Here is a 21,526-nt window from a genome sequence, read left to right on the forward strand (position 1 = left end):
GGAAAAAATAACTAAATAAAAAGCATCGACTGGTAGGGTAATATAACGTATTGCCAGACCACACGGCTTACCCCACAACCTCCAGTAACCACTTAACACCAGGTGGGCTGTGAGATCTTCCACCCATCAAAGCAATAAAAAAAAATACTTCGCAACTCATGCGCCTGCACTGATTTAATCATTGCTATCGATATAGACGTCTTAGGAAGACGAAAGTGGTGTCATTTGAATGCTAACAATGTAGACAATCAATTTATAATACATTTTATTTAATATCTTTTTCACAAAATAACAAAAAAAGTATTAATAAAATAAAAATTCTAATTTTTTATTGCGTTTGTTTTTTATTTTTTTCATGAACACCAACCCTGTCAAGCTAAATTTTTTTTAATTGTTGTCGCACTATACAGGATATTTTCATCAAATACTCTTTACATCAAGCCTTAAGTATGATAGTTCAAAAGTTGTCATGATTTAAATGACACATTGTATAATGCAAAAAAGGAGCCACCAGTATTGGATATTTTAAATGAAATTAGTTTGGACTTTATTTAAACGGTAAACTTGTTTTACAAAAAATTCAGCTTCACCGATGATTATCGATTCAAATATAAGCAATACTTACTATAATACGTGATCAGCTTTAATTTATAATAATTTATTTATGGCTTACATACACGAATGAGTATTATAAATATTCAATTATTATGAACTAGCTGTTTCCCACGGTTTCACGCGTGCTGTATTTATATTTCTGACAAATAAAACTAGTTGCACTCTCTCAGAACACGATGGTTCTTGTGTCACTATCAGTCAATGTCTAGATACAGTAGATAAATTACTACATCGAATTTTGAAGAAGATAATGAAATGTTCCGTAATTAAAATAAAACAATCTAAGTAAAAAAATATTCAAGATCCAAACCGCGGCTCGTCTTATTAATAGTAATGATTTTTTTTTCCTTTTTTTTTATTGCCCTTTTAGGCAGACGAGCAGCATACGGCCCATCTGTTGTTTTTTTTTTTGCTTAGTTGGGTGAACGAGCTCACAGCCCACCTGGTGTTAAGTGGTTACTGAAGCCCGGAGCCCATAGACATCTACAACGTAAATGCGCCACCCACCTTAAGATATAAGTTCTAAGGTCTCAGTATAGTTACAACGGCTGCCCCACCCTTCAAACCGAAACGCATTACTGCTTCACGGCAGAAATAGGCAGGGCGGTGGTACCTACCCGTACGGACTCACAAGAGGTCCTACCACCAGTAAAAATGGTGGTGAGTGGTTACCGTCGCCCATGGACTTCAGCAATGCCAGAGGCAGAGCCAAGCCGCTGCCTAAATGAATAGGAAAGTTGTAGAAGGAAATCGATTGTCTCGAACCGGGTTAATAGATTTAGGATAAAACAGCGTGTAAAAAGAGTGTGTAACAAAATAAGAGTTCCATTAATATTGATCGAATTCCTTCTAAGGTAGTAATTTTGCTAATTTTTGTATTATTTATTATCTTTTCTAGTCAAAAGAGAAGATGACAAGAGGCGTGAGACGTGGCTGCGTGAGACTCCGAGCGGCTGTTATCGGTATAGATGATGAAGATGATTCAACATTCACGATCACCGTCGATCACAAGACTTTTCACTTTCAGGTATGATAGTCTGTTCCATTGTATTTCCTTGCAACACTAAGATTAAAAAATCAAGAGACAATTATTGTAGAAACTGCACAAATAAATAAACACAACAAGGTGGGCTGTGAGCTAAATATGATAAATATGGTCGTTCTGATATTTGGAAAAAACCTTTCGTTACGAAACTTGCAATGTAAACGTTTGTACATTTTACTGATGGTATACTAACCAATTGGTAGCTTAAAACTAAATAAGAAAATCAATGTTGAGTTGAAAAGAAAAAAGAAACATGGCTCTAGTGAAGATACACCAAAACCGGCCTAAGTTAAAATACCTAGATTAAGAAATAAGTTGGAAGCTTACAATTGAATTGGGTTATTTGATTGCATACCTAGACCCAATTTAGGCAGAATCTGGACTGGGCAGGATACTATACGATGAAGTGATTTTGGCTAAGCTGCTAGCTGAATAAAGCTAAGACTGGGTAGATACACTGGGTAGGGAAGGTAGGTACACTGGGTAGTGCCCAGGGCGTCTTAGCTTTTAGGCCAAATCTATCCTGCTATGTCTATAGTCTATCCTGCTATGTGATTGTGCTGGTTGTCAAATCCCTCTGGGAGGTACATTTTTTTCTAATGAAATACAAACTAAGCACATCTTGACGAGTGACTTCCCCGATTATCCAAAAATATCGTGTAACAAAAACGGAACCGTCAATAAAATGAATCTGTGTAATTATTTACACTAGGGCGCTATTGTAAGACCTAACAGAGAGGTACCTTTATATCATGTATATCTTTCACAAAGCAGTCAACATTTCCGATCAGAAAGTTAGGAAAGCCGTTATACAATAATATTTTTGACAAAGTCTTAATGTGACGGAATTCACAGTGCCACGGAGCCTATAGACAGAGAATGTCTATGGGCTCCGAAAATGAGGTGGGTTGTGGGTCGGTTTTCCAGTCTACGCAATTAAAAATATATCTCTTGTGTTCTTCAGGCGAGAGACGGCGCTGAACGCGAGCGTTGGGTGCGGGCATTAGAAGACACTATATCGAGGCACGGTAGACGAGAGAGATGGTCCCGATGCGTGCCGGCCCCTAGACACAGACACGGCGACTTGGAGAGGCGCATAGCTGAGGCCGACGCGTATCTACAGATCATGATTGAACTCGTATCTGTAAGTATGAACTTCGTTACTGACCATCCACCGGGTTTTATACTCGACTGTCTACATTGGCAAACTTTCTTATCCGATGAGTTTCTTCCTACCTAAGCTGAGAGCCTTGAGAGGCTATTTCAGCGTAACCTTAACTAGTAGGTGAGCTCGCGTGGCTCAAACCTGACGATGTTGCTAACACGAACCCTAGCAAGAGCCGTGCTTCGCAGAATCTACCACTGAATCGGAAACGCAACCCACTGAGAAGATCCGACCAGAAACTCAATGGGCTGTGTCTGAGGGTTTTATCCGACTGCGACGAGGCAACGCAAAGCCGCCGTCGCCCGAGACAAGTCCTGTCGGATCCCCCAGATTCACTCTTGATGCTTTTAGGCATTTTTTTTTTGTTTGTTGCTTAGATGGGTGGTCGAGCTCACAGCCCACCTGGTGCTAAGTGGTTACTGGAGCCCATAGACATCCACAACGTTAATGCGCCACCCACCTTGAGATACAAGTTCTAAGGCCTCAAGTATAGTTATAACGGCTGCCCCACCCTTCAAACCAAAACGCATTACTGCTTCACGGCAGAAATAGGAAGGGTGGTGGTACCCACCCGCGCGGACTCACAAGAGGTCCTACCACCAGCATTTCAAACACCGGTCATCGTCCTCGTTGAACTCGTCGAGAGTTCGACAAACGAACTAACCCACAGACACAGCCCACTGAGTTTCTCGCCGGATCTTCTCAGTGGGTTGCGATTCCGATCCGGTGGTAGACTCTGCGAAGCACTGCTCTTGCTAGAGCTAGTGTTAGCAAATTTTCTCAGGTTGAGCCCGTGAGCTCACCTACCCGTCCGGTCGCAGCTGAAATAGCCCCTTAACCAGCGAATAGCTAGGGGAAAAAAGGCAAACTTTTTCTAGCAATTGGCTCAGACACTAGTAAAAAAAATCTCATTGCTTTTTTGTATTCACAGAAAATGAACACAAGGGTATCGGAATTATCAGACCCTCAAGAGAAGGGTAAAGGACAAATTATTCTAGATCATTCTAATGTAAGTCTGTTTTAATTTAACTTCTTAAACATAGTGCTTTGAAACGGTTCTTGATACCAAAATGCATGATTATGCTGCTATAATAAAAAAAAACTTACTCTTTTAATATTATTTGCCAATATTATTTGATGCGCAATGTAACGCTAATAACATTAATAGAACGTTTTTCAGCTGGTGTCGATGTATAAAGTGGGTTCACCGTTATTCTCAATATTAACAAGCTATTTTTAATTTAAACTAGAATCAGTTCGTCAGCTTCGAATGCGGAATAATTGGACAGCCTGTATTTAAATAAATAATAGTTTTAAAAAAATACGCTCTTATAGAAAATCCAACTAAAAAATAAAAATAAAAAAATTTAAACAATTTGAATTAAAAATAGTGTAAGAATGATTTTATTGTAAAAAAAAGCGTGGGGTGCTTTTCAGGATATTATCAAAACATACATACGTCTGAAAGTAATAAAAGCGTATTCAAAATAATTATTATTAATAATCCTCCTCCAGGCTCCAAACTAAGACTCCGTGTATTGTGGGAATCGGACACTACTAAACATATTTATATAAATTGAAATGTATATAAATATATATTATATATATTGACAAGGACACTGTAAATTATATTTAGCTAAAACTAAGTCCAATCTTCTTCCTTGTCACTATATAGATATTTATCACCCATACAAAGAGCAAACAAACTTATTATTCCTTATTTTTTCGACATATGAGTCGACTATTATCAAAGCCGGCAATCTTACTTTTGGACAATGATTGGTAAATCAGAAAAACGAATTATTGACTTTGTATTCAATTGGCAGTCACAAAACTCTTCGGAACGACATCTTAGATAAATAACAGGTTAACTATTAACCTTTATTTAATGCAGGTTTTGAACCGTATTCTTTGAAGGAGACGATTATATTCAAAACAAACTGTATTGACACATCAATAATTTTTTTTTGTCCAGATGCACAGATTGCCACCTTTTATAATAGACGACTCATATCTCAATACAACATTGTATTATTTACTACATACTTTTATCACACAGGCAATGCTGGACAACATCAAACATTCCATCGTGCTACTACAAATAGCAAAGGTGAGACTGGGAGCTTTTTTTTTAAAACTTAAAAGGACTTTTGTGGAAGAGAATTAACTTCTAGTTTTTTTCCGCGTCGCAGTTTCGATTTCCTCAAGATACTGTAACTATTGTGACGTCATCATCAGTCGGTAGTGACAGAAAAATGTGCACATGTGATTTGTGACGTCATCGCCAAAGAAGTGAACAGATAGCCATGTGCCTACTCTGCCTTGTACTCATCGTCCAAAATCCTTTTTTTTTACACGCCCCGTTAACTGGTCAATCCTAAGTTCGTAAAGAACTTGTGTTACAGGTACCAGATAATGGTAATAAATGTAAGACTTTTATTATACACATGCATATATTTAATATACATCCATAACCCTGGAAAAGATATTTTTTATACTTAATATACAAATATCTTCCCGTGGCGAGATTCGCACCCGCGACCCCCCTTGTGTAGTGACCATGTCACTTACCGCTACACCAGACGGCCGTGTACGAATTATATGTTATTGACATGAAAAACCTTCTTCGCGCTTTTCATTCTCAGGAACGACAAAAACTAGCGCGCTCGAAGGTCCAAACATCTCTTTAATGATTGATACATGTATTAATATTTTTTTTAATATTATACTTACATAAAATCTAGACCAAAAATACAATCGATCAATAAAAATAATATTAAAAAATCTGTTCAGAAATAAGTGAGTTATAAGCGCTTCCAGTTTATGCCTTGTACCAAGAGGGCAATATTTTGTACGGTGACGTCAAATTTCATGATTAGGATTGACATTTTTTTATTTTTTTATTTAGACACACCAACAGCAATACACACAAAACATTCAAGCTTAAAATTAACATGTATAAAATTAAGTACTGGTATGTAAGCCAGTTACAGGCATGTACAGCAATCTCTTATAACACACTTATAACATATTTCGATCTCCACCTTAACATTCATATCTCAAGTATGAATAGTTTTTAATTGCAATAGTATAATTAATTAATCGTAAATGTATTCCTCGCTAATGCTTTTAGTGGTCACGAATTCAACTACCCAATTGTAGAATGTTCCTATTCATAGCGATACCTCAGTACGCCCTACCACCGCCGTAAAAAACCGCAAGTCGTCGTCGTGGCCTAAAGGATAAGACGTCCGGTGCATTCGTGTTGAGCGATGCACCGGTGTTCGAATCCCGCAGGCGGGTACCAATTTTTCTAATGAAATACGTACTCAACGAACGTTCACGATTGACTTCCACGGTGAATAACATCGTGTAATAAAAATGAAACCCGCAAAATTATAATTTGCGTAATTACTGGTGGTAGGACCTCTTGTGAGTCCGCGCGGGTAGGCACCACCACCCTGCCTATTTCTGCCGTGAATCAGTAATGCGTTTCGGTTTGAAGGGCAGGGCAGCCGTTGTAAGTATACTGAGACCTTAGAACTTATATCTCAAGGTGGGTGGCGCATTTACGTTGTGGATGTCTATGGGCTCCAGTAACCACTTAACACCGGGTGGGCTGTGAGATCGTCCACCCATAAAAGCAATTAAAAAAATTTTTGATGTGAAAAATTACATGAGAATTCTTTGTTTTAGAACACCGTGAATCCAGTCAACGGAATTTACCAGGGACCAACGAATCCTTCGCAAACGCATATCAAACAAAGTAAATATGAGAACACAAATACAAAATTAGTTGGTCTAATATAAACACATACTGTAGTGTGAATGAATGTTTCGTAGTATCTTTTACGGTTTGATCTCTCGTTTTTTTTTTTTTCGTTTTGGAACGCCTTTGGAGTCTACGGAATTGGTAAAATATTTGTAAAGATAAAAACAATATAATATAATGAAAATAAAAAAAAACAATAGATCAAACCGTAAGAGTATTTTTAACAACGTAATTAAGTCTCACTGATTTATGAGGTATTTTGCAATAATATTGAGAAAATATAACTCGTAAATGATTTATAGTTAGCTTAGTTTTTTATGGTAGGCAGCGGCTTGGCTCTGCCCCTGGCATTGCTGACGTCCATGAGCGACGGTGACCACTTACCATCAGGTGGGCCGTATGCTCGTCTGCCTACAAAGGCAATAAAAAAAAAAAGTTTGTTTGGGCACTTGGGAAAGAAGTAAATTTGAAAATTATCTTAGAACCAGATCGACCAAGTGTTTCTAGTGCCAAATTAGTTTTTACACTAGTGATTTTATGAAACTATTTAATTTTGTGATGACTCGTGTAGCACTTTAAGTAATAGAAAAATAGCAATACAGAAAAATAGCAGCGCACCGTAAATGAGAGCAATAGATTTTGATAAGTTTTAATTAATTGATTCAATCGATAATCATTTTTACTTGAAGAAACTAATATGAAAGCGTGTGTGTGTGTCAAATACATGATAGTGTGGCTAATGTTTTTCTTATTGATTTAATGTATTTTTACGCATACATTTAAAAAAATATTAACATTCTGCACTCCTTCTCTATATTCTCTGTAAGTGTAGAAAATTTCATACTCCTCCGTCCGCGCAATTTTCGTAAAAAGGGGTACAAAGTTTTTGTCTCACATATTATTACATAGATATCGAAATGGTAAATATGTCTGTGTAAATATAAATTTTATGTAATTGACATTAGTTAGTAGACGAGAGATAATTTGTGAAGACAACTTAGAATCAAACTTTAGATAGTTAAAGAAACGAATACAGATAATTAAACCATCAGCGCCATCTAGTTTATTTTTATTAACTTGTATTCTAATCTTCACAAGTTGCATTTAAGTTATGCATGCAATTCTGCAGCTGACTATACAGACTTTCGTTTACAATTTTGTAATAAAATAGATAGACAACGTTGAAGGTATAAATTAGTTTAGACCGAAAATATTAATTCAAGCTTAATACATAGGCGATGACTTTATTACCTCAAAAAAATCTGCTAAAAATAATTTACTAGATTACCTAAGATGACGGTAACATTTGTACATTTGTTTTTTTTTTGTTTAGGTGGGGAGATGTCACCACGTGTGGAAATAGGTTCGGAATGCAGAGAGCTGGCAACACCGACACACGACATGCCGGCCTTAGAGGATATAGACACGGCGCGTACGTTTCTTTTTTATCTGTTAAATAAACATCTCTTCGCGTGTTACGTTATAACTATCTTAACGTTTTGCGTAAAGAGATGCATACCTTTGAAATTGAATTCGACCATAGACTACATCTTCGCGTAGTGGTCCCTAATAATTTCCTAATAAAATTGTTGTTTCAACAACGTAATCTTAAATGATCCCGCTGTAATATCTGATACGAACTCAAATGATGAAAGTTAAAAATAATGTAATTAATTAATTTGAAGTCATCGTGGCCTGAAGGATAAGACGCCCGAGACCATACTAGTATTACAACAATACTTTAAAATATTGTTCTCACAAAATTATAGTCGGATACAGTCAAATCTGTAAACGAAAAAATGAAGTCCAAAGTTGTTTTATAACAAAATATACATATTGAGGGGTGAAAGATTATTTAGTTTAAGCTACATTTTTGTACATTTATTTACAGGCGAGCCATTTAAGGTTAAAATTTGGAGAAAAGATCATAACAAAAAAAAACTTTTTCAGACATTTTTTTTACAGGTAGGATCTCTTGTGAAATCGCACGGGTAGGTACCACCACCCTGTCTATTTCTGCCGTGAAGCAGTAATGCATTTCGGTTTGAAGGGCGGGATAGCCGTTGTAACTATACTGAGACCTTAGAACTCATATCTCAAGATGGGTGGCTGCATTTACATTGTAGATGTTTATGGGCTCCAGTAACCACTTAACACCAGGTGGGCTGTGAGCTCGTCCACCCATCTAAGCAATAAATAAATAAAAATTTTAATGGAGTACACATAGTTGAAGTACAATTAAAAACATCAGACTGTTGATGCTAATATCAAATAAAACGGACCTTTAATAATAATTATAAAGTTGAATGTCGCGAATTAAGGGAAACGTCGCTTAAACCAAATATCCTTTCACCCCTCGATATATATATCTATGCTTGACTCATAGACTCCAATATAAGGTTCCTTAAAATATCGTCGTTGTCAAATCAAAATCTGCTATGTGCACTTTTTGAGATTTTTACTTTTTGACCTTTTCGTATAGTTCACAGCCCTATCTACCGTATAAAAAAACTGTTATGTGTCTATAGCTTTAATATTTATCTATAGCTTTCATTTGATATAGTTCTTACAAATTCATTTTCATATAAAATTTTATACGAAAATGTTTTTACTCGTTAATTCAAAATAGAGTTTTTGCACATAGCAGATTTTGGTTTGACAGCAACGATCTATTGTTTTCAATTCTCAAGTATTTTTTCCTATACCTTGTGTTTAGTACACAGTGGTTTGATTTTATTTCGAACAGGACCCGCCATGTCCTTGCTGGTGCCTGACACGTCGTATTCTTCGTCCGAAGGCGAAGACGACTTCTACGACGCTGATGATGAACCGGCCACTTCCATTCAACCAGGTTCCAGGTTAGTTTTAGAGTTTAATTTACTATCGAAGCTAGTACGAGTCTGCTAATGTATTACAAACGGATTGTTGCTATTACATTATATTATATCTATACTTAGTCTGGCCATAAATACAGTTACAAAGGAAAACAAAAAAAATCTATGGCAAATAACATTTATTACTTTTACAGTGTGTTAGTTTAATACATAAATATAAAACAATTTAAAGTATAAAAAGCTTATTCGAAGTGGTCTCCATTGGCTGCTATACAGTCCTTTAAACGTTGAACGTGCCCACGTTGCACTCAGTCGACTAATTGGCAAGCTTCCTTAGAGCTTGGAGCATAAATACGGTCATTTTGTTTGTTAAAATGTTGCTCAATTGTAAAAAAATTCTCATCCGTAAACAAAATTTTTCTATGACCTCCTTTTGCGTACCGCTTCAGTAGTTGTTTCGATTTTACCACCCTATTCTCTTTTAAATTATCAGTTAAGAAATGACCAGTACGTCTCTTACAGGTTGCAAGTCCTAAGTCATCTATTAAAATACGCGACATGGTTCTAAGTGCTATCTTCATCTCCCGAGATAAAATATTTTGCGTTCGGACAGGATTTCTTCGAATTATTTCCCTTACTGCTTTGACCACCTTTTTCGTACGAACACTACGTGGACGGCCAAATCTTTTCTGTCACAAACAGAGGAGGTCTCATTGCACCTATTAATAGCCCGGTACACAAACATTTTACTAATACCAAGCGCATGATTGCATTTGGCTTCATACCTATTTTGTGTAATGCAATCACAGCTATTCGGTTCTCTTTATCACCCCACTCCATTTTAATATCGCAAAATATTGTACAATGTATTGGCGCCAAAATGAGAAAACTCAATGAGCAATCATATAAAAATGACAGACTCCAAATTCAAATGTAATATTTTGTTTATTTTTAATTGTAACAGTATTTATGGCCAGCTAAATATTTACCGTCAATCAGGGTAGCATAAACTTTCCGTTTACATTAGCGCACTTTTACATATCAATTTTTTTTATTTCCAAACTGGATACATTTTACCATAGACTTTGAAATGTTTTAATTAAGAGGCTTATTATTGAACGAAGAAAGCGCGCCAAAATTTGATATTTGTCAGCAAAACTTTTCTTTCTTGAGGTTGACTGTGAAGTGGTAGGGGGGTTGGGGGGTGACTAATGAAACATCGCTGCAAAGGTTTTTTATATTAATACTCATACTCAAAAGTTTCATAGAAAGGTAAGTTTGTACTTTTCATAATAACTAAAGACTACAGATGTAGTTTTATAAAAAATCAATATGATCTATATTGTCGTTTGTCGTGTTTGTCTTGATTTTAATTCGTTTGTTGAACATTTGTGCTAATATGGGTAACTTTAACCCGGGTAAAAGTTAAAAACAAGCCGGGGAATGTGTCAAGAACCTGCACAAAAATCCCTTCAAGAACTGTAAGAAGCTTCCACGGTGAATAACCGTCCTATTGCTTGTTCTTTATCACCTATTCCTGGTCCTTCGAATATAAAATCGACATACTCAGTCGACCTACCTACCAATCATCTTCCATCACCCACGGCTGAATCCTCATTTAATATTGAAGCTACCGTCTTTCTTACCCCACCACCTACTAACGATATCTCATCACTCATGGATCGTGTTGCAGCATTATCTGAACAATTATATTTGGATACTGGATCATGAAATGGGGTTATTAGCCACTGTAATTATTTTAATTCTACCGAAGGATTATAACTTTGCTACATTTTTTATAATTTTAACATATCACGTTTTTCTTATTATAATGAATAAAGACTGATATGTAATAATAAATAGAAGATAAATAAGTTCCTATAAATAAAGGTCCTTTTCAAACACACTGATATTGAATTTTACTGAAAACCCTAAATTTTAAGCTAAACAGCTGTCATGATATGGTGACCTAATTTATTTATTTATAAAAGAAGATCCAATGTTATCATAAGGCTTTAAATGTAAAAATACATCAAAATTGTATTGCCAGTTCTTATACTGGCAAAGTTACCCCGCTCTCAATATAACATTGTCCCACATTTTTTTTGTCAATTTTGTGAGATTTGCACTCTATGCTCATGCAAAATCATTTGTATGTTACCATTTCAATTTTAAATGTTTAAAACCCACGAAGATCCATATTTTTTATTAATATCCAGTAAAACTAAGACAATACATACAAAATTGTTCGCATGGCGGGACAAAGTTACCCAGATTAACGTTACTTACCGTATTTTGGCCCTTGAAAAGCTATTTTTACTAAACGACACGATTACGATATTCCACTATCACGATATATCGTCATCATGTGGGCTTATTAGAAATGACGCTACAAAATTGTCCTTCACTTTAATTAGTTTCTCAAGGTGACATAAAATCAAATTTAATTAAAAAAATTATGTGTTGTAAGCTAGAACGTTTGAAATTGTATAATAGGACGAATACCATTAAGACATGATATTTTGACCTATGGTGACCCTTTGACATTAGTGTGCTTAGGCTTAATGCGAGTTTCTTAACGTTCTCGATAGCGTAAAAGTTAACCCAATTTTGTATGCAGTTGGAAGAGCGCCCCTAGCGGCAAACGTACGCAAACGGTCCCATTCCATCAGAATATGAGCTAACTTTTACGCTATCGAGAACATCAAAAAACTCGCACTAAGCACACAGATAGTCATGTATTCAAATAACAATAAAAAAACAAATTATTAATTTCCTTCGCCGCTCAGTCTTTTGTAACGAGTTCGCCAAATTGAGTCATATTAAAATGACGCATTGTTCAGCTTATCCCTACAATTTAAATAAACTTCACTTAACACGCAAATATAAACTATAACCTCTTTGAGATAAAGCTTTCATAAGTTAATTCGATCACTGAATGATGAAAAGTTTTCTTCCAAGTTATGTATTGCATCAAAAGAGTGTTTTATTTATAAACAGAACTCTTCTTTGTGTGTGTGTAGTCGATTCGTTGGACGAAACAGCAATGCGCCGACGCGGTGCGTTCAACATCCATAGATTTGTTTAGAAACAGAAGAGACAGGATTCCTCTTAAAGTGCCTAGACATTTTCGGAGCTTAACCATTCTTATCGTTCTTGAATGTTCCTCAACTAAGATTTCTATCGCCATTCAGCTTTCTTCTTTTCCCGTCAATTTTGACGTGACAACGTCTTATAATTCGATGGAGCCCGCTGCACGCACGAAAAAACATGACTTATGAGGCGTTACCTCGCTCTGAGCGTACATGTTTTCGTCAAGTATGAAGTTCAGTGAAAAGTAAGTGTGTCAATTGTTTATAGCAACGATAATTGCGATAATTGAAAAATGAAACCATTCCATCAGTATTTTCTTATGACGTTGTCACGTTCAACTATCGTCAGTAAACCGACTTTACAGACAACCGATTTTTTTTATTATAAGTATTAGTCATATAAATTTGTTACTTTTTTAAAAGGAAATACGTCAAATATAGGTTTTTGTTTAAAATCTTTAATTTTTCGAAAATAGTGCTAAAAACGAAACCTAAAGTATTTGGTGTACGATATATTTTGAAGTAGCAGTTTTTGGTGTAAATTTATGATGTCATTATTGCGAATCTTCAGTATAACATAATTATTCTAATTGTAATAATTTGTTGGAAATTGGCACCGGAAAATTAATCTTTTTTATTCATTTGTAATAACAAAATATATTATTCCTATCTACCGCTAATTATTATGATAGCTAACTTAAATTATCAAAAAAAAATATGTTATCGAAATTCACATTGATCAAATTTCATAATCATTTTAATTACCACTTACAACTGATTGCATGAATACTCATGTTCTTCTTTAATTTTAAGTCACCCGATGCGGAATGTATAAATATCTACTCCACGTTTTCATAATTTGTAAACAGTGCAACATAACCTTATACCCTTCTGTTGTCGGTTAATCTATGTATAGCTCGGGCCCGCACCTCAGTGCACAGCGGAACGCGCTCGTTCGCGGACGTTAAGGCGTTGACACCCGCCGCCGCCCGATCGATACAAACGCTCTACACATAGACAAAAAAGCCTAGGGCTATCAAACCTTGTGCCTAAAATTTTAGAGCCTTTTGCGTGACACTTTCAAAATAATGTACGTGTGTGCCTGTTTTATGTTATTGAATTTAGAACCCTTGGTAATATTTAATTCCTCACTCCTCAATTGTTGTTTACGTTTTTTTTTAGTTACATCTCACCTGTCAAACTTAATAATAGAATTCGATGTTTTGAAATGATTTAATTCGTGCCAGTGATGCTGTTACGGGGCCGTTGACCGGAAGCCGGTCGGCTTCAGTCGTGCGTACAGGCTGTCTCTATAGATTTTCACTTTCGCGGTCTATGTTACATGTTTAGCGGGAAATAACTGATACCGACTCGGTAACAATGTCGGCTTTCTTATGTCACAGATTGTTAAAATTCCACGTTCAATCCCCGAGTGAATCGTTAACCTTTTCTCGTCAAATAAATAATACTTTTATCCAACAGCAAATAAACAATTTGATTGTTACACATTTTGATTGTATCCTGTCAGTTTAAGAAGATACTAAAGAAACAAAATATCGTTGATTAGATTACAATTACATCATACCTATACTAAAACTGTTCAATGAAATTTTAAAAACACTATAAATTAAATTGTTATATTACGCCGCGCCATTGTGTTATTGACATAATTAAATACGTTTCAACAATGTCCCTTGCAAAGCCCGTTTTCCTGTAAACGTTTATTTCATTACTCTAATTAATGGCAGTTTGGCAAAAATTCAAAAATCACCTTTATATTGTGCGTTACTAGAAATATATTTGAAAAAATTTATTTATTTAAAATAATTACTCATTAACCACCGTCTGTTTATCGTTAAACGTTTTTATCATAATAATCAGGATCATAAATTGGCAAGTTTATTACAATAATAATGTCCGTATTGACCGCAAATAAATAAATAAAAACCTCTCGGTCGATTGCAATAAATCAAATACTACGACTCCATGTTTCAAGGTGAGAGAGAGGTCCGCGTTGCAGTGAACTGCGTAAAATAATACAAGCGCTTGAAAAGCTTAAAAGAATAAGATTCCAGGGCCCCCAGACGTCACGTATTTTCTGACGAACGAAATGTTGCCGATTGCGTAGTGTTAATAGTAGTTTTCCAATTACAGCACAAGAGCGCATTATGCGGCATAATGCTCAACGTTGAATGTTCCAACTACAGCAACGCTTCGCACCATCGAGCACTCTCAAAAGTACTGCTCTCGCGTGATACTCGCAATCGATACCGACTCAGTGACAGAAAATTGACAAGCGTTTTTTCTTTAAGTTGGCATTGATCGAAATTTTGTTTATACTATCGTTAGTAATATTATTTAATGTTAAAAAAAATTGTAAGGCTTTCGTTTCGTCGTAGTTTCTTAGAAATAATCAATGTTAATTAAAACTGTGCTAACTTAGCGCACTCTGCTGATGCATTTGAAAACTAATTCACGTTCCAATTAAGCTTCAGCATAATTCGGCATTGTGCGTCACTGAGTCGCATTATGCTCTGTAATTGGAAAACTACCAGTATGTACTTTTTTTTTATGATTGAAAGATTACTGGTGGCCCGAAGGCCTTTCCAGTTTCACCAGGACAGGTGGGCGAGCAAAGGCTCAGCCAGAAAGGGTAGTATGTACTAAGAACGCATGCCTACCTGCTACCTTGCTTAGACGGCCAATTTTCAGGTATCAGGTACTCAAGGTACATAAAATTATTACCTACTTCACGTATTTTCTGAAAGCTGACTTTTACGTATATTTTAGGCAATATCCTTAAAAATAAGTCGCCAATACTCCCAGACACTTTCCATCGGCCGATTTGCTTTGCAGACGCTTTAAAGGGCCAATCATCCCCTACATTCAATTTAATACCTCTGTGGGTAAGAGCGCGAGGGCCATTATCCACGCGCATGAGACTGAGTGAGACATGTATTAGGATATATTCTTCTCTCTCTCTTACAGTTGACTCATATCAATTAATTAATAATATTAAAAGAAAATCAGTTAAAAATTTAATAATCGTGACGTCTGGGGGCCCTGGGATCTTGGACTATTAAACAAGATCAAAGTAATATTAAATTTGTCAGCAACGAACTTCCATTTTTAAAAAAAACATTTTCTCCGCATACCTAAATGAAAATGGTACCAAATTATTTTATCGGAAAGCGTTTCAAAATAGTCATTAAGACCCTTTTTATTGACCTTGTAGGCATACAAACACACCTGATGGTGAGTGGTTACCGTCGCACATGGACTTCAGCAATACCAGGAGCAAAGCCAAGCTGCTGTCGACCATTATGTACTCTCCACAAGCCTCGTTTGAAGAAGATCATGTAATAGTGCTCGGGAAGCACCGTATAGGGAGCACTACAATCCATTTGAAATATAGTTTATCCCCGAAAAATAAATAAAATATAGGCTTATAAAATAAAATGAAATCATATCAAATGTATCAATCGATTACAGACGCGTTAATATTTGGAAATGATTTACGGATATGATTCGACGGAACATACCATTTTACCAGTTTGTAAGCCTATTTACGTTATGTTACCGCGGTCCTCCTGCTAGATAACGGACGAGGCAATGGCGACCGAGTAGTGGCAGTATAACCATAATGCTGGCCAGTGGTCAGAAGAGGCTTCAGAGGCCTTGGGGTTCAAATAACCTCAAAAAGTCTGGTGCAGAAGGAAAGGGGAAACCACTGCAACTACTTTCCCAAGAAAATCGTCATGGAAGTAAACATTATGGAACCACGATTGCCATGCGAACCGCCTGGCGGCAGTAGGCCTCGAGCAGGGAGAGATGGCGCGACATCGTGAGACGCATCAAGTCTGCCCCTTCCAACACTACATGACGATCACGACCACTCTGTCGAGAGTGACACGACTGAGAAGAAAGAAAGCCTATTTAAAAGTTAAAAAAAAAGTACGATTATATTTAATTTTATTGCATTGTACTAATTTGTTTGACGTGACCTGAAACGGAAAAATTCAAACAAACGCGCATAAGATAATATTTTTGATTCGTAACTTGAGATTAGATAGACTATAGTAATAACATACCGTATTTTTATTTGTAAACTTCCTCAACGTACCGATACTGCTGTTATAGGTTAATAATAGAACATATTATGTATAGAATAGACAGATAACACTCGATTGTTATACCGCTTGTGTTGTAAATATAATGAAAAACATAGATTAAATAGCGATTTCTTTTAGATAACTTAAGAACAGGAGTTATTATTGAAATTATAGAGATATAAACAAACATATTCTCGTAAACTGACTAATGATTACTGTATTAAGACAGTAGATTATTGTATTCACTGTATTCAGTAATCAGAGAAAGATTTAGTTATAAAAACATTAGAATCGATATTATGATATTACAAATACCGTAACATCACGTATGCTTTACGTCATTACATGAGGAATGTAATAGAATGTTCCACAAAAATGTTTCGGACACTAACACTTCATATTATTATGGTCTATCTAAAAAAAATATAGGCAATGTTAAAACAGTTCAATACTTGTTTAGTAACTAACTTTGTTTAGTAACTATCAACAAACATCTTTTACTTCTAACTTAACTAAAGTCTCATCACTTTAGTTTTATCAATAAACAAAAATATTTTTTGGAATTTTACAATAAAAACTAGCGATAAGAAACAAAAGCGAAATTGAATCTCAACTGTATTATTGGCCCTGCACAGTTCCTATTTGGGTAGGTCCTATTTTGGTATGTTTGGGATGCAGTCATTATTATACAATACGTTCCGCTAAAAACTGAAAAGTGTATAAATAAATACACAATTGAGATTTAAACCTCACGTCTTAAGGTGGGTGACAATATTCGCGTAGTAATATTTATGGGCTCCATTCGTTGTTCAACACAAGGTGATGGTTCGCGCATATAAACAAATAACCCTTTGATAATTTATAATTCGAGTGCAGAATCTACTGATAAACCCACACAGCCCATACCAATTTCGTATTTAGTGCCACCGCGAATTAATACGTCTCGCTCTGATGGTCCACATTTTGACTGAACTGTACAATACATGTTATTTTATCGTAGTAGTAGTTTTATTTTTCTAACTGGAAAGGCAGAGGTATCACACCATACAACCTAATATTTTATATGAAAAATTATATTATGAAAAGAAATGAAATGAGATGAGATGATATGGGAAGAAATATAATCTTAGTAAAATGGTGATCATTTACTGAGACTTTTTCAGTGGACTTTTTGGAGGATCCCGAGAAGTTACGTTCAGCGGATTTGTTTCATATTCCCACATTTATGCACTTTCACAGATACTAAATAGTTAATAAACCACCGTTATTACACATTTTAACCTGAAGAAACACTAAATACACAAAATAAAACAAATCATACAACTTCACTCCTCGCGTTTCCGCCAAAAAGTCTTATTTTATCATTTAGCCTTAAAAATGTGAAACGGTAAATGTCAGACATGTCAAAAACTACGTTGAAATTTAAAAGTAACTGAATTTAACACTAATACAATTTTATTTAAATAACAACCAGTTTATTAAAAGACCTATTTCTAACTAAGGGTACATACACCACCGCTTACGTGCACTGGGCTTTCTTTTTCAATGCTGACTTTGGCACATGTATGAAGAGCCTAATGTTTTTTCTAGTGCAATAAATGTTCCTATTTACTCTTAGTTTATTTCCACTTTTTATAGGTCCGCGTACAAATCCGATAATAACTAACTCTATTATTTTGAGATAAAAAAAAACATTGATATCACATTCAGCGGTTTGCTTGTAAAAAAAACTTTCACAAGGTTTCGATGCATCGTTGCCAAACGTCACGATCGAATGTGCACTTTACCTGTTTAATTTCAAAGATCGATTTCGATCAGCCGCGCTGTGATGCCCTCGTTTTCATTAAAACATAAAAAGTGAACGTTAACTAATCCTCGTCCGTGAAGCGGAGCATTTGCATTGTTACAAACAAACGAGAACTGATTGTATTTTCAACAAATTTAGAAAGCGGTGCTTTAGGTCGTGTTTCTGTCATGGAAGGTAGAAATCTATGGGAAATTGAATTAGGGACAGAGTTCGAAATGAATACATACGGGGGAGCTTTAAAGTCACATCAATCACAGACAAAATGACGGAAAATCGCCTTATTTGGTATGGCCATATTATTATCATGAGACGGGACGACGATCATGTGGTGAAGGTCGCATTGGGCTTGCCAGAACAAAAGAAAGGTAGAGGCCACCCGCCATCGACTTGGTGGTTAAAACATCGAAAGAGACCTTAAGAAAGCCCAATTGCCAAAGCCGACAACCGAGGACAGATCAGCCTGGCGCCGTAGAGTGAGGAGACCCGACCCCAGATAACGGGAACAGGGACGGATAGTAGTAGTAGTAGTAGTAGTAGGTCCAGGTATTAGGGCTGCCAGAGTTCCGGCTAACAAAACGTAAATTCCTCCCACCATAATAAAATACGATGAAATCTCTAATGCAATGAATCGATTACTCGTCTGTCAAACTAACTAATTGAGCGGTTATATCTTCAGCACGTTCTCTTACCCGATTCCTATTCAGAGGACTAAGCGTAGCGTTGGGCGTCCCCTTGCCCGTTGGACAGATGACTTGCGGCGATATGCTGGGAAAGATTGGATGCGCATGGCGGAGGATCGTTCATTCTGGCGGACTATGGGAGAGGGCTACATCCAGCAGTGGAGAGATACAGGCTGATGATGATTCAGAGGACTAGTGTCTCGTCCATTAATCCAGCAAGAATTCGTATAACTGCCCAGTCCTATTTCTTCCGTAAATAAATCTCGCGTGCTAGTTAGCAAAGCGGGATAACTAGCGGGATAATTAAGAATAACAACGCCACTGACCTCACCACACTAAACTCGGTGCATTGACGTCACCACTCACGCCATTGTGATTGCGGGCTTCGATTAACTTAATAATGAACAATAATTCCATAAAACTGCCAGAGTATTAGAAATTTAGAAACTCCCCTGCTAGTCTAGGTCAATTAAAAGTTAGGTGTGTGTTGGGACGAGATAGCCTCTCGAAAATGTGGGACGTTCGGTTTAATTTTTGCTGTTTTCCAGGGTCGAACTTTTTATGAAGTCGAAAGAAATTTTAACGTACGATCAATGTAAAACTTTTTTTTACTGGGCAGACAAACTTACGGCCCGACTGGTGCTAAGTGGTTACCAGAGCCCATAGACATCGACAAACGAAATCTATAACGTAAATGCGCCACCCACCTTGAGATATAAGTTCTAAGGTCTCAGTATAGTTACAACGGCTGCTCCCACCTTTCAATCCGAAACGCATTACTGCTTCACCACAGAAACAGGCAGGTTGGTGTTACCCACCCGCGCTGACTCGCAAAAGACCCTACCACCAGTAATACTTACTTAATATGCCTTTTGAAAATGTCGAATACGTATTAAAACTTGTATATATGTATGTATATAATTTTTTTTTGTGTATGTATTTGTGATTTAATATAAATTTAATTGCACCTACCACTATTTACTCTGCACTACCTTTGATTGACTGGTAGAGAATACCTTAGGAATTAAGTCCGCTAAAGAATGCCTTAGGCATTAAGTCCGCGAATGACAATTTCCTGAATACATAAATAATTAAATGAATCCCTCCGTTATTTATGTAGAACGCACACCATTAAAATTTGATCCCACACGAGGCACCTCAAATATTTCCGTGAAACAAAAATGTTCTCTTTAGTTAGTGCAACGATAAAACATGTGCCTCAAAAAATGTGATGTGATTAATTAAATGTAATGATGATGTGCCGATGATGTGATAGTGATATATTTATAAGTACTGTGATATATTAGTGATTGGTAGCTCATTATGTTGCGAGCCCTGACATCTAGGAGATGGTCTCTGAGACGGGACAGCGAAAGGTAAGAGGAATATTATATATAGCACGTTAATTTATCTATATATATAAAAATGAATTGCTGTTCGTTAGTCTCGCTAAAACTCGAGAACGGCTGGACCGATTTTGCTAATTTTGGTCTTAAATTATTTGTGGAAGTCCAGAGAAGGTTTAAAAGGTAGATAAATATAAAAATGCTCATAATTAAATAAAAATAACAATTTTGTTTTTCCTTTGATGTGTCCCCCGTGGGACGGATTCATTTTTATTTATCGATTGAGGCACTACGAAATCTGCCGGGTCAGCTAGTAATGTTATAAAATCTATATATTAATAAGCGATAAAAAAAAAAAAAAAAAAAAAAAAACCTGAAGCAAAAACTTTGTATCCCTTTTTACGAAAATTGCGCGAACGGACGAGAATGAAATTTCCCACACTTATAGAGAATATAGAGAAGGAGTGCGAAATATTAATATTTTTTTTTATTATGCATAAAAAATACATTAAATCATTAAAAAAAAAACATTACACACACTGCCATGTATTTGACACACACGCATGCATACTATATGTTTATTGTCAAACTTGTCTTAATGCTTATAGTCTGTGGTCAAATTGAGAATAGATTAAATATTGTTTGTCTTTATTAATAGTGTAGTCTTGGCGAAATCTGTGATTTTAAGAAGCATGATAAGTCTTTGACAATAGAATCATAATAGTGTACAAATTTTTTATTTTAATTAATTATAGTCGAATTTCGACTACCGGGGGACCATTACTTAAGATGTGTCTACGTATTTTTTTTTTGCCCGTGAAGGCAGACTAGTATACGGTGCACCTGATGGTGAGTGGTTACCGTCGCTCATAGACGTAAGCAATGCCAGGGGCAAAGCCAAACCGCTGCCTACTGTATTTGTCTTGCAAACGGTACCATAATATAGAGACCCATGAGTATAGTAAAAGGCTACTAAGGGATTCACCGGTGAATGGACAACAGCATTATCTGAGTATTATACTAGCGTAATTCGATCCCCAACCGACATTTGCTGGTGG

At 36.1% G+C, this 21,526-nt stretch overlaps 1 protein-coding gene across 1 annotated transcript in view; it reads left to right on the forward strand.

Annotated features, from left to right (window-relative positions):
- The window catches only part of LOC114240842 (oxysterol-binding protein-related protein 9), a 74,564-nt gene that overhangs the window by 27,865 nt on the left and 25,173 nt on the right, over window positions 1–21,526 (forward strand). Inside the window, exons 2-8 of the mRNA XM_028171530.2 lie at window positions 1,514–1,642; window positions 2,625–2,804; window positions 3,757–3,834; window positions 4,885–4,935; window positions 6,522–6,591; window positions 7,931–8,029; window positions 9,344–9,455. Of these exons, the coding sequence (XP_028027331.2) occupies window positions 1,514–1,642; window positions 2,625–2,804; window positions 3,757–3,834; window positions 4,885–4,935; window positions 6,522–6,591; window positions 7,931–8,029; window positions 9,344–9,455 (719 nt within the window). The remainder of the gene's footprint in view (window positions 1–1,513; window positions 1,643–2,624; window positions 2,805–3,756; window positions 3,835–4,884; window positions 4,936–6,521; window positions 6,592–7,930; window positions 8,030–9,343; window positions 9,456–21,526) is intronic.

Source organism: Bombyx mandarina, chromosome 19 (genome assembly GCF_030267445.1).
Source record: "Bombyx mandarina strain Sakado chromosome 19, ASM3026744v2".
Lineage (NCBI taxonomy): Eukaryota > Metazoa > Arthropoda > Insecta > Lepidoptera > Bombycidae > Bombyx > Bombyx mandarina.